The following is a 14,559-nucleotide window of genomic DNA, read 5'->3' on the forward strand; positions in this document are numbered from 1 at the left end:
GGCTACATATTGACTTAGAAAACTATGCATTAATCTTACCAGTGTGTTTGGTTTTTTTTTAATATTTTCTAATTACATTTTTATCTGGTTTTCCTGCATTCTTGTGGCCAGCAGGTTCTAGATCATCTCTGGTTTATCTTGGCCTTTTCTAAATATTGTCTTTAGAACTGAATACAATATTACTATAGTGATCTGACCAAGGCAGAATAGAGGAAAATTATCACCTCTGTAGCCATAGACCCCATACTTCCTATGGCACATAGTAAGCTACCATACTGAGTCTATATTCACTAAATATGAAATCCTCAAAAACACCAGAATATGTCTTAGCTAAACTTGGATGTCAGCATACCCTCCCTATCTTGTCAATGTTTGAACCTTTTTAAATTTTATATCTTTAGATTCATCTTCGCATTCTAACATTTTAGAATCATTTGGAATCCTGATTCTATCAACTAGATAATAGTTTCTTCTTAGCTTCACTGTTTCTTATATATGACACTCTATCTCCTGACTCCTTGCCTTTGCATCAACTGTGCCTAATTGATTATACTCTTCTACCTTCCCTTTCCTCCTGGCTTTCTTTGAGACTCAGCTCAGATCTCATCTTGTAGGGAAACTTTCCACCTTACCTACACATCATTCATATTAGTTTCCTGTTACTTTAAGTTCGACATTGGATTGAAATATGATTCTCTTTGATCATTTAACAGTTAATTAAAGGTAACTTTTAACACAACCATTGCAAGAAAAGAATATTTAGCAAAAATATTACAATAGTCTTCATATGGAAACAGATCTGGTAAAGAAGTTTTTTTGTCAGGAGGATGACTAAAGCAATCTTGGGACATCCTTAAAATGGGAAAGACTTCAACTCCTCATAGTCAGGCCTTCTTATGCCCTTAGGTGACTATGTCAGTATATTCAGAAGCTGTGACAGGAAAAAAACAGTTTTAGCCCCCTAGGCTAATCAAGTCCCAGAGACAACCTTTCCACCTTTCAGGGAAAAGACAGATAGTCATCCTATCACACCCTCAATATGTCTTCCCTCTTAGATAATCTTCCATTTGTTACACACACACACACACACACACACACACACACACACACACACACACACATTTGTTAAACTTGAATAACCATTTGCCTGTTTCCTCCATTAGAATGGAGGTCCTTGAGAGCAGAGACTTTGTGTTACCCTTTCCTTGTGTCCCTAGCCTTTATAGCACTATGTCTCTCATATCATAAGCACTTAATGTTTTTTAAGTGACTGTCATTTTCTTTTTGTTTGTGTGTTTGTTTGTTTTTTAGGGTTTTGCAGGGTTACAAGGCCACACAGCTAGGTAATTATTAAGTGTCTGAGACCGGATTTGAACCCAGGTACTCCTGACTCCAGGGCCGGTGCTTTATCCACTGCACCACCTAGCCGCCCCTGTGACTGTCATTTTCAAAAATGATAATGTGTTTTCTATCACTTGATACAAATTGTTGATAAAAAAAAAATATTAAATGGTACAGATCCAAGGACAATTCCCCGAGGAACTCCGCCAAAAGCCTAATGACTAATCTTTGACTCCATTCATTCAGCTAGTTGCAAATATACCAGACTATATAGTATACTACCCATTTATTTCCATCTTATTCATGAGAATAACATGAAAAATTTTTTTGTCACATTCTTTGCTAAAATCTAGGTCAACTCCATCTGTAATATACCCTTAACCTACCAGTTGTGAGTAACCTTGCCACAAAAAGAAATGAGGCTACTTGAACAAATAGGAATAGTTTATAGGAAAGCCATGCTGGTTTTTTGTAATCACTGCTTCCTTTTCTATAAGTTAATACTTTTAATAATTTATTTTACAATTTTGCAAGAAGTTGAAGTCATGTTCACTGTATTATAGTTCTTAGTTTTCATTCTCTTCCCTTTTTTGCACTTTGAGGACATTTGTCCTTTTCTAGATTTGTGCCACCTCTTCTACCCTCACTAGTCTTTTTTTTTTCTTCACCTTCAAGCACATGGTATTTAATCAGGACACAAGACGATCTTACATGCATTCTAATACAAATGGGGAAAATGTTGCTTGAGAACAACACTCTACCAGATGATAGGGAAAGTAACTGGGACAAAGTAATCACATACTGTCTCTTAAATGCACAAATGTTCATTATATATTATGATACCATTGTTCTATAAACATATCCCAATATCTCTTTTAATGAAAATCACAATATTACTCAATGATGACTGCTCACAATCTTCCTCCTTTCAAGTACTGGATGGATCAGGTATGTCTTATGTTCCCAGCTCTACCTGAAGATTTATTATTGTATTTCTGATAAGCCCTTGAGGCAAGGCTGACGTTAAAAAAATTTTTTTAAACACATTATTAGTTTAGGAAAATGCTAGAGCTATGGATACCTTTTGGGGGAAAATAAATATGGAGTGAAAAGATTCATTACACAATATGTGCCATAAAACGTTGGCTGAAAATGGTGTTTAAGTGCTTGTATGACTATGATGCATTAAAAAGCACCAATCAGTGGCACCATTGCAGATCAAGATCTATTGTCTTGGACTGGCTACTGCAACTAACTATAAGTACTCTATCCTGCCCCTTTCCCTTATCTGCATCACCACATAGTACTTACTTTCATTCTCCTTGAGAAACTGGACTCTATACATATGGGGGGAAAGAGAGGGATGGCTGGGGCCTGGGCAGAACAAGAACAACAAAACAAAGATCATGAGGGAGAGCTAACTTCTCCTAACTCATGGCTCTTACTAACCCTTTATTCTTGCTATTCTGCTGCTGGCTCTACAAGCAGAGACTGCCATTTGGGTAGAGCAGAATCAAATTTCTGAGTTGCTGTAGAAGAGGAAGTAGAATGAAATCATTCTTTATCAAATGAACTAAGCCCAAAACCTAGGTGTCTATGGAGATGCAAGACTTACCACCCACCCACCTTTGCCACCTGACAACATTCACAGCAAAAAGAGTCGAGCCAAAAATAAAGCCATTACTGAAATCTGTTTTGTAAAATCAAAGAAAAACAACCCCAAAGTCAAAAGCAAAACTGCTTGCATCTTGCTCAGTCACTGATCTGACTCCTTTAGAGAGGTCTAGAAGCTGATGACCTCTTAATACCCTCACTAGTCTTAAGGGAAAAAAAAAATCCTGTCAGTTGTTCAGCTATACATTAGCCAGTTCTTTTATTTCTCAAGGATATGGTTTATCTGGACCTAATGATTTAAATTCATAAAGATTATTTAGGTGCCCCAGAGTTCAAAGGAATCTTGAAGCTATCTAGTTCAAACCCTCATTTCATTGGTGAAGAAACTCAGACCTAAAGAGGTGATTACCTGAAATCACGCAGCTATGATAGATCCAAGACAGCAATCCACCTTTTCTGATTCCAAGTTCACTAGCTCCACTTCTCTCATTAGCAAGTTCTTCTTAGAACTTCTATTTTAGGGAAGGTCTCTGGGCCAGCAGCCATTCTTCATTCTCTGAACTATGTCAACATGCCCTCTTTCAGGCACCTTCCCTCCACCAGCTTTTCAGTTATAGTTTATGTGTCATTTAAGACTGTATTTCTTTTTTTATTGAAATTTTATTTTATTTTTCCAATTGTATACTACAGTAGTTTTTCAATATTCATCCACTTGCAAATTTATGTTACACATTTTTCTACCACCCTCTCTTCCTTCCTCTCTCCTTCCCCCACCCTCCACCTCCCACATTTGCTATGATGGCAAACAGTCTAGTAAAGACGGTACATGAACATTATTTAATATATTTGACTATTTTTTTGCTTGTATTTATATTCCCACTAATTTGCAGACAGTAAGTGCTTAATAAATTCTTGTTCAGTGACTGTCCTTTCCAATAAACCATGTCACCCTTTATAATCAGTCAGTTGTCATAAAGGTTCTTTTATTTATATAATTTTCCTTTGAGATATTTTTACTGGCTTCAAATGATGCCTTTGAAATCAAACAGAAATTCTCAGTCATGAGCTTCAAAACATTTCACTTTCCTTTACTGAAGATTAGTACTACCCTTTACATTAGCATAGAAAAAAATGGAAAAATTGTATTTCTTATAAACTAATCTTCCCGAAAATCCGCCCTCATTATGCCACCCTTGGATAAGAGTTCATGGTAATTCATCCAATCCTTCCTAACTCTACCACCTTTCCTTTTGCTACTCTATTTCCGATTAAACAGCTTTCCCTACACACTTACCAAACTTTCTCTATGATTTTGCTCATGTTGTTCACCTTATACATATATATAATGGTCTTCTTTATCTTTTCTGTGAATGTTTAAATCTAGCTGAATTTGCAGCTCAAGTCATACCTTTCATAAAGCCTTCTGTCTATGATGCCTTCTCCAACTATGTTAACCTACACTGCCTTCCATTTACTTAAGTGAAATACTTTATTTTCTCTCTAATGTTTCTGTTTTTATTGGTCTCCCTAACTAGATACTCAGTTCCTTAAACCATTTCTTATGTATCAAGATCTTCCAGGTATTCAGGAAATACTTAATGACTGATTGACCTATTTTTAGCCTAAAGCCCTTAATTATGACCTCCTTAGGCTTCTGTGCTTGTGGCTTTTCTTTTCCTTCAAGATACAGTACTTAGACTCTCCATCCCAGAAACCTTCACCTTGCTCTAATTTACCCTGTTTTTTTTCCCAAGCACAACTCCTAAGAACTATTAGATAGAGCAATGGACCCTCATTTTGAATGTGACCTTAGATTAAACACTTGTAGCTTTGTGACTCTGAGCAAGTCACTTAACCTATGTTTGCTTCAGTTTCCTTATCTTAAAATGTAGAGGCACCTGCCTCACAGAGTTGTTGTGAGACTCAAATGATGTAATATTTGTAAAATACTTTGAAAGCCTTAAAGCATTCTGTGATTACGGGATACTAGTGGTGTTGATGGGGAAAGAGTATTACAAGATTTACAAAGAGAGTTGCTACAATATAATTTTGAGAGGGAGAAAGCATTAAAAATTACAGTCATTAAGAAAGAATAAGAATTCCATAAAAAAGTGGCATCTGAGGAGATCTCAAAGAAATTAAGATTCAAAGAGGCAGAAGTGAGGAGGGTTTGCATTCCAGTCATAGAAGCAGGGGGTGGAATAGATTTCAAAGAGCAGCAAGTAGCTCAGTATAGCTTAAGTGTACGCAAAGTACATAAAAGATAGTCATGTGCAATATATCTGAAAAGTTAATCTGGAATCAACCTGAGCAGATGATTGTATGTTGATAAGAAAGCAGTGAAAAGCTTGAGGAGTGACATGCTGAAACCTATGCTTTATGACTGTTACTTTGGCTATTGTGTGAAGGATGATTAGAGAGGGAGAGGGTAGAAACAAATGAAGAATGATAAATGAACAAATAAAAAGATTTGATGTTACTAATAACAGGATTTTTATAGCATCTCCTATGTCAGGCCTCATGCTAAACAAACATCTCATTTGATCTTCACAAAATGCTGGAAATTAGGTTCTATTATTTTCCCTGTTTTACAGTTGGGGAAACTAAGGCAAATAAGAGTTAAGTGGCTTGCTGAAGGACAAATAACTTATAAGTGATTGAGGTCAGATTTGAACTGTTTTTCCTAATTTAGCCCAGCACATTATCCATTATAAAATTTAACAACTCACATAAAAAGAAGTGAAATATCATGCAAAGTGAAGAAAGCAGAACAAAATAAAAATATATTAAAACCCTTGAAATATATCATTCATCCTGAAGAAAGCAGATCCATAAGATTCTTACATGTAAGTATGGTAGATATCTGAGTGTGTATGTGCAGACATATAGAAGAGTGAGCAGACAAAAATTAACAATGAAAGGAAGGTGGAAATAAAGGATCAAAGTTGAAATAAGCATCATGTCTAAAAGTTTTTTAAAAGTTTATTATAAAAGTTAAATATTTTGTGAGGTTTATGCTCATACACACGAATGACTCCTCATGAATGTTTTCATTTTTTTTTCCTAAAACTTTTTCCACAGGAGCATTACTACTAGGTGGAATCCTCTACTCCTGGCAGTTTCCTCATTTCAATGCTCTAAGTTGGGGCCTTCGAGAAGATTATTCCCGGGGAGGCTACTGTATGATGTCTGTCACTCATCCTGCCATGTGCAAGCGAGTGGCCTTACGCCACTGCCTGGCTTTAATTGGACTGTCAGTGATGGCCCCCATATTGAAAGTCACCACATGGACTTTTCCCATCATCTCTTTCCCAATCAACTTGTATATTTCCTACCTTGGTTTTCGGTTCTACAAGGATTCAGACCGAATCAGCTCTAGGAAACTCTTTTTCTGTAGCCTGTGGCATTTACCATTACTCTTACTTCTTATGCTCACTTGTAAGCAATCATTTGTTGGGGAAAACGACTTAAAACTTAAACTTAAAAGCTGAAATCAAATAACTTTTCTAGAAAAATAGAGCCATGGAGTAGCATGCATTTTTGTTATCAATCAATATTCAGTCATTGAAAGTCTAGTAGAGGGATTAATGTTTTCAGTAAATTGATATTCCAAAATAATCTTCCATGCGTAAAAATGATGCTCAAGTAATATATACGTGTGTGTGTGTGTGTGTGTGTGTGTGTGTGTGTGTACCCATATACACACATATACATGTATCCTGAAATATGGACAACCGATATATATGTGATATATGAAAATATATTTGATCAAAAAACTCCCTCTGGGGGAATTGATCAGGTTAAAAAAATTAGTATTTTAAAAGAACATTTTTCTTTTGCCCATTCTAACAGACTTCCTTTTGATAATATCGAGAGAGGACATATCTCTCTTTCCCCGTTCCTTTAACATTTCCATCTCTAAAAAAACATGTTTACGGGTTTTCTCTTTCCCCATTTTATCCTCTTTTCTTTCTTTTTTTTTTTAAACTAACAGTACCAACCTGGTTGATAAATGATGAGCTCTAGTAATTTAATATGTCTAGTTCTGTTTCTCAGGCTTTAAATGCCTCACAGATACTAGTAACTTTCCCCTATAGCAGAGCAGAGGAAATTCATCCCCCTCTTTGTCCTGTAAATAAACCAAAGGTATTATTATGTAATTGTTCCCTGTTTTATGAAAAAATCATATCCCTTCAAACATCAATGAGGGGAAAGTGAATGAGCTGATCCACAACATACAAAGCTAATCCAAAGCAGTTTTTCTTTTTTTAATTAAAGATTTTATTTATTTTGAGTTTTACAATTTTTCCCCAATCTTACTTCCCTCCCCCCACCCCCACAGAAGGCAATTTGTCAGTCTTTACATTGTTTCCATGGTATACATTGATCCAAATTGAATGTGGTGAGAGATCATATCCTTAAGGAAGAAAAGTAAAGTATAAGAGATAGCAAGATCAGACAATAAGATATCAGTTTTTTTTAAATTTGATTTAGTCCTTGGTCTTTATTCAAACTCCACAGTTGTTTCTCTGGATACAGATGGTATTCTCCATTACAGAGAGCCCCAAATTGTCCCTGATTGTTGCACTGATGAAATGAGTGAGTCCACCAAGGTTGATCATCGCCCCCATGTTTTTGTTAGGGTATACAGTGTTTTTCTGGTTCTGCTGATCTCACTCAGCATCAGTTCATGCAGATCCCTCCAGGCTTCCCTGAATTCCCATCCCTCCTGGTTTCTAATAAAACAATAGTATTCCATGACATACATATACCACAGTTTGCTAAGCCATTCCCCAAATGAAGAACATTTACTTGATTTCCAATTCTTTGCCACCACAAACAGGGCTGCTATAAATATTTTTGTACAAGTGATGTTTTTACCCAAAGCAGTTTTTCTTGAGCATTTCAATAGGGCTCCTTCTCCTGGCCCCCAAAATGCACATCAGTATTTCAGAAATTTTATTGTATCAAAGGTTTATATAAGATAGTACTTTTGAAAATGCAGAAGTTGTTTTCCATGGCAATTCTTGAAGGAAATTTTGCTCTGAATTTTCAGTGTAATAAGTCCCTCATCCTTTGATCTTATCCAAATAAGGTTTTGCTTATTGTATATTGCCAGTCCTACTCTTTGGGAAAAGTTCTTTCATATTGTAAAATTATTTGGTTATTGGAGAAGTAACTAGACAATCAAACCTTTTTAAGTTTAAGTTTCCATTCTTTTTCCCAAGTACACACACACACACACACACACACACACACACACACACACACACACACACACACACACACACACACACACACACACACACACACACACACACACTACAGTAGGATTGATCAGTCACCAATCTGGTAAGCCCTTGGAAGAGGAAGACCACTAGCCTGCCCAAGGAGGAGCAAACAGAATACAATCCAAAAATATAATCAGCCACAACAAAAACAGCAAGTTGAAGCTTCTGTGCCAGTCAGTGTCAGGATCAGGCCTATAAGACCTGTAATATATTTCCAGCCTGTGTGAAATAATGAGACCCAGTCTCAAAATAAAAATTGGGAGGATATTTTAATTATTTGGTCTCCAATGTCACTACCACTTGAAGAAATACATTTTTGGGGATTAATATTTGAAAGATCAATTTGAATATGCCTTTTTTAAAATTTTTTTAAATTTTTATTAAAGATATTATTTGAGTTTTACAGGTTTTCCCCCAATCTTGCTTCCCTCCCCCCCACCCCCACCCCACAGATAGCACTCCGTCAGTCTTTACTTTGTTTCCATATTGTACCTCAATCCAAATTGGGTCTGATGAGAGAGAAATCATATCCTTAAAGAGAACAGAATTCTCAGAGGTAACCAGATCAAACCATAAGATATCTGGGTTTGTTTTTTTTTCCCCAAATTAAAGGGAATAGTCCTTGTACTTTGTTCATACTCCACAGCTCCTTATCTGGATACAGATGGTACTCTCCTTTGCAGACAGCCAAAAATTGTTCCCAATTGTTGCGCTGATGGAATGAGCAAGTCCTTCAAGGTTGAACATCACTCCCATGTTGCTGTTAGGGTGTACAGTGTGAATATGCCTTTTTTTCTCAGAATTTTCTAAAGTGGTTACAGATAACAACATCTAAACTCCATTAATACTGATTTGAAATACTACCTCTCAGCCTATATACTTTTCCAAACTAGTGAAAATAAATTAGTTGAGTTTTTTAATATCTATTCACAAGAGATAAACGTGCAAAAGTGTTACTCCACTTTACTGAAAACTTTGACTATTCCTCCCCTTTAATCAGTCCTGCAAAGTTATGCTAGCTTAATCTTCTTAAAGCATCTCTTTAGTTTTGTCACTCACCATTCCCCTCTGAAATCTTCAGCAACTCCCCATATAGTCTAACCAAATAAAAACTAAATTCCTTAGCCAGACTTTTCAAGGCCTACTACAATATAACTTCACACTACCTTTTCAACCTTAACTCGCATTCTTAGCCTCTGTACCCACCACAATTAGCTATTCTTCTACCTTTGTATCATTTCTTCTACCTGGATTGTACTTCCCTCCCACTCTGCCTCACACTCATAATGATCTTTCAAGACGTGACTTAAACCCTACTTTCTTCATAGTGTCTAATTGCTCTAACTAGAGATTATCTGCCCTTTCTATTAAACTGTAGCACTTAACTACCATTTTTATCTCTTATATACCAGTATAAGTTGTCACCATTTTATCTCCCTTACTAGATTGTAAGTTTTTCAGAGGGAGGAACTGTATTTGTCTAGCCCAGTGCCTTTTAAGTTATTGACATTCAATAAAATATATGTTGAAAGAAAGTATTAGAAATTATGTTAAATGGGGATGGCTAGGTGGCGCAGTGAATAAAGCACTGGCCTTAGAGTCAGAAGTACCTGGGTTCAAATTCAACCTCAGACACTTAATAATTATCTAGCTGTGTGGCCTTGGGCAAGCCAATTAACCCCATTGCCTTGAAAAAAATCTAAAACAAAAACAAAAAAAAGAGAAATTATGTTAAATGTAGCTTCCTTTACCAGAGGGAAAAGATATGTTACTTGATCCCTTGATTCTTCTTGCCTGATTTCCTATACTGTGCCTAAACCTTAAGGGAAGCTAAAACTTTTGACTGTTTTACCTTAAGTTCTTGACTTTGAGTTGAGCAGTAAATGGAAATATATCATAGTATCCTAGTATATTAGATTTGGAAGACTTCTGGGGCAGAGGCAACAAGAGAGCGTGAAGCCAGCATGTACCTGGAGCTTTTAATGAAGCATCTATATAGACATTAAAGCCACCAAAAAAAAAGCAAAACAGGTTCTCAGTTCTAGACATCATCGAAGAACTTTGTTGAAGATCCGCCTCTTTGGGAGAAGAGGGGAAGTAGAGCCCAGCTAGATGGGAGAGCTGGAAAACTAGCAGTTGGCTTCTAGTTGCAGCACAACTCGGATCCTTGTAGCTAGAGAGCAGCCCAGGTCCTGGCTCAACTAGATAGTAGACTAGCAGTAAAGATCCCAACCCCAGGAAAAGTCTGAGCCCTGGGAGCAATGGGGCAACAGAAAGGACTAGGTAGGGAACAAGCCATTGCATAGGCAAAGCCAGGGCTGCATAGGCAGCACCTTTAAAAGTAAAAATGACCAACTAGAAAAAAAATGTAATTAAAATTGCCCAAATGGATGGAAAGGGGTTGCAACTCATCAAAAAATAAAATTATACAATTTGAAAAGGAAAATAAGCTAATTGAAAATAAAACCCTAAAAATTAGAATTGGACAAATGGAAACTAATGACTCTGATACACCAAGATTCCATCAAACAATCAAAAGGGTGGAAAAAAATGTAAAGTACATTTTAGGAAAAACAAATGACCTGGAAAATAGATCCAGGAAACTAATTTATGAATTATTAATCTAAAAGCCTAGATCAGAAAAAGAGTCTGGAAAATATCTTTCAGGAAATTATGGAAAATGCCATAATATCCTAGCTCAAGAAACAAAATAGCCAGTGAAAGAATAAACGGATCACCTCCAGAAAGACCCCAGAATAAAAACTCCAAGGGATATCATAGTTAAATTCCAGAATTCTCAACTAAAGGAGAAAATACTATATATAGCCAAAAAGAAGCAATTAAAATACAAAGGAAGGACAATCAAAATTACACAGGAATTACCAGCTTCAATATTAAAGGATCAGAGGGCTTAGATATGATATTTTGTAGGGCAAAAGACTTAGGATTACAATAAAAAATTAACTACCTTACAAAATTCAACATATTCTGTCGGGGAAAGGATGGACTTTGAGTGAAATAGAGAATTTCCAAAATTTTCTGATAAAAAGACCAGAATTGATCAGAAAATTTGATCTTCAAATATAAGACTCAAAAGATGTATAAAAAGGTAAATGAAAAGAGGGGGAAAAAACGCTAGTCAGGAACATTAAAATGTATTCATCCCTACAAAGGAAGGTAATACTTGTAACTTAATAATTTATTATTCTTAGGATAATTATCAGGTTGAATATAGTTGAAGGGATCGCATATAGAAAAAATGGTTATAAATAAGACATGAAGTGATACTGATTATGAAGGTGGTGTTTCCTTTTTTTTCAAAGATTTTCATTATTTTGAGTTTTACAATTTTCCCCCTAATCGTACCCCCCCCCCCAACCGAAGGCAATTTGCCACTCTTTACATTCTTTCCATGGTATACATTGATCTCAGTTGAATGTGATGAGAGAGAAATCATATCCTTAAGGAAGAAGAGTATAAAAGAAATAGCAGGATCAGACAATAAGATATCAGGGTTTTTTTCCTAAATTTAAGGTAATAGTCCTTGGTCTTTGTTCAAACTCCACAGCTGTTTCTCTGGATACAGATGGTATTCTCCATTGCAGAGAGCCCCAAATTGTCCCTGATTGTTGCACTGATGGAATGAGCAAGTCCATCAAGGATGATCATTGCCCCCATGTTGCTGTTAGGGTATGCAGTGTTTTTCTGGTTCTGCTCATGTCACTCAGCATCAGTTCATGCAAATCCCTCCAGGCTTCCCTGAATTCCCATTCCTCCTGGTTTCTAATAGAACAATAGTGTTCCATGGCAGACATATACTACAGTTTGCTAAACCATTGCCCAATTGAAGGACATTTATCTAATTTCTAATTATTTGCTGCCACAAACAGGGCTGCTATGAATGTTTTCCTACAATGATGTTTTTAGAAGGTGGTATTTCCTATTGAGACAGGGAGGGAGAGAACTTAGAGGCTCTTTACATAATTAAATCATGAAGTGACCCTAATTTACTAACTACTTTAAGGAGAGTTGTAGTACAATAGGAACAGAGAGTGGGAGTGTACTTAAAAGGTTTGGATATAAATAGATTAGGAAGTGATCTTGTCTTAATACATACTTAACAAGGGTTATAGTACCATGATTGGTGTACTAAAAGAGACAGAGGGAGAGACTTAGAGGGACTTGGTATGAAAAAAATCATGGAGCAATTTTGCTTTGCTTGATGCTTTGAGTTCAGTTGAAGGGAGGATGCTTGATAAAAGGTGGGAAATATAAATGGTCCATGAAATTTTTTGACTTTACATGATGCTTTAGCTCATGAGGATTGTGCATCCAAAGAGGTACTTGAAATGAGGGGGTGGGGTAAATCAATTATAATTTGATGTTGATTTACTTTTGAGAAGTGTATTTCTAATGAGACAGAAGAGGGGAGGGTACTATGTGACCATGAGGCAATACTGCTTATCAAGCAATCTGCCTTTGAGAATGGTACTTTCAGGACAGACAGGACAGATAAAAGGAATGTATTTTGACAAAGGGGTTGTAGGTACAAGACTAGGTTAAAACAATAAAGATATTAAAAAGGACTATACAAGAAGAAGGCTAGGCATTAGTGAATAAATAACAGGTGAAGAGGTGCAAAGATCTATTATAGTAGAGGGAAAAAAGGGGGAACATGTGAGCACTGATTAAATCCTACTCTCAATAGATTTGACCCAGAGAGGGAATAAACCCAGTTGAGTTTATAAATCTATCCTATCCTACAGGGAAGTAAGGGGGAAGGGGAGAAAGGAAAAGAAAGGTGAAGAAAGGATTGATAAAAGAAGGTGAAGGAAAGGAAATGTTAAAATTTAAAAGAAAAAAGGAGAAAGTAAAACTTTGGTGAAGAGGAATAAGAGGAAATAAAGAGAAAAGTATAAATGGGGAAAGATATCATGGAGGGAAATACTGAATTAGTAATCTTAACTGTAAATATGAATGGGATGAACTTTCCCATATAACAGAAATGGATAGCAGAATGAATTAAAAACCATAATCCTACAATATGTTATTTACAAGAAACATTTGAAGTGGAGGAATACATACAAGGAAAAGGACTTGGAGCAAAATGTATTACGCTTCAATGGAAGTAAAAAAATGGAAGTGATCCTGATCTCAGACAAAACAAAAGCAAAAATAGATCTCATTAAAAAGGATAAGGAAGGGTTCAGTGGATAAAGCACTAAGTGGCCCTGGAGTCAGGAGTACCTGGATTCAAATCAGGTCTCAGACACTTAATAATTACCTAGCTGTGTGGCCTTGGGCAAGCCACTTAACCCCATTTGTTTTGCAAAAACCTAAAAAACAAAAAAAAAGGATAAAGAAGGAAACTACATCTTAAATGGCATCTTAGGCAATTAAGTTCTATCATTATTAAACATATATGCACCTAGTGGTATAGCATCCAAATTCTTAGAGGAACTGAATAAATTAAAGAGACATAGCAAAACTATAATAGTGGGGAACCTCAACCTTCCTCTCTCAGGATTAAATAAATCTAATCACAAAAATAAATAAGGAAATTAAGGTAAACAAAATCTTAGAAAACTTAGATTGTTAGACTTTTTTCTCTGTAGTACATGATAGATTCACCAAAATTGACCATTTACTAGGGCATTAAAAACCTCACAATCAAGTGCAGAAAAGCAGAAATAAGAAACACATGCTTTTCAGATCATGATGCAATAAAAATTACCTGTAATAAAGGACCATGGAAAGATTAACCAAAAATTAATTAAATCAGATTTTAAAAAATGAGTGGATCAAACAGCAAATCATGGAAATAACCATTTTATCAACAATAAAGATGAAACACTAGCAGAATTTATGAGATGCAATCAGAGCAATTATTAGGGGAAATTTTATGTCTCTGAATGCTTATATGCATAAAATAGACAAAGAGCAGATCAATGTATTTAGCATGCAGCTAAAAAAGCTAGGAAAAAAGAACAAATTAAAGATCCCCAATTAAATGGCAAATTAGAAATTCTTAAAATCAAAACAGAGATTAATAAAATTGAAAGCAAGAAAACCAATGATCTAATAAATAAATAAAACTAAGTTTTATGAAAAAAATAGATAAATCTTTGGTTAATATGATTTAAAAAGAAAGAATACCAAATTACCACTATCAAAAATGAAAAGGGTGAACTCACTACTAACGAGGAGAAAATTAAAGAGACAATTTTGAACTATTTTCCCCAATTATATGCCAACAAATTTGACAACCTCAGTGAAATGGCTATTTATAAAAATATAAACTATATACATTTAC

General features: G+C 35.6%; 1 protein-coding gene across 2 annotated transcripts in view; it reads left to right on the forward strand.

Annotated features, from left to right (window-relative positions):
* Positions 1-8,277, forward strand: part of COX10 (cytochrome c oxidase assembly factor heme A:farnesyltransferase COX10) — a 91,354-nt gene extending 83,077 nt beyond the window's left edge. For both annotated transcript variants that reach the window (XM_074225158.1, XM_074225159.1), the window contains exon 7: positions 6,037-8,277. In XM_074225158.1, the coding sequence (XP_074081259.1) occupies positions 6,037-6,446 (410 nt within the window). In that variant the 3' untranslated portion in view covers positions 6,447-8,277. The remainder of the gene's footprint in view (positions 1-6,036) is intronic.
* The last annotated feature ends 6,282 nt before the right edge of the window (positions 8,278-14,559 follow it).

The sequence above is a fragment of the Macrotis lagotis genome, chromosome 2 (genome assembly GCF_037893015.1).
Source record: "Macrotis lagotis isolate mMagLag1 chromosome 2, bilby.v1.9.chrom.fasta, whole genome shotgun sequence".
Lineage (NCBI taxonomy): Eukaryota > Metazoa > Chordata > Mammalia > Peramelemorphia > Peramelidae > Macrotis > Macrotis lagotis.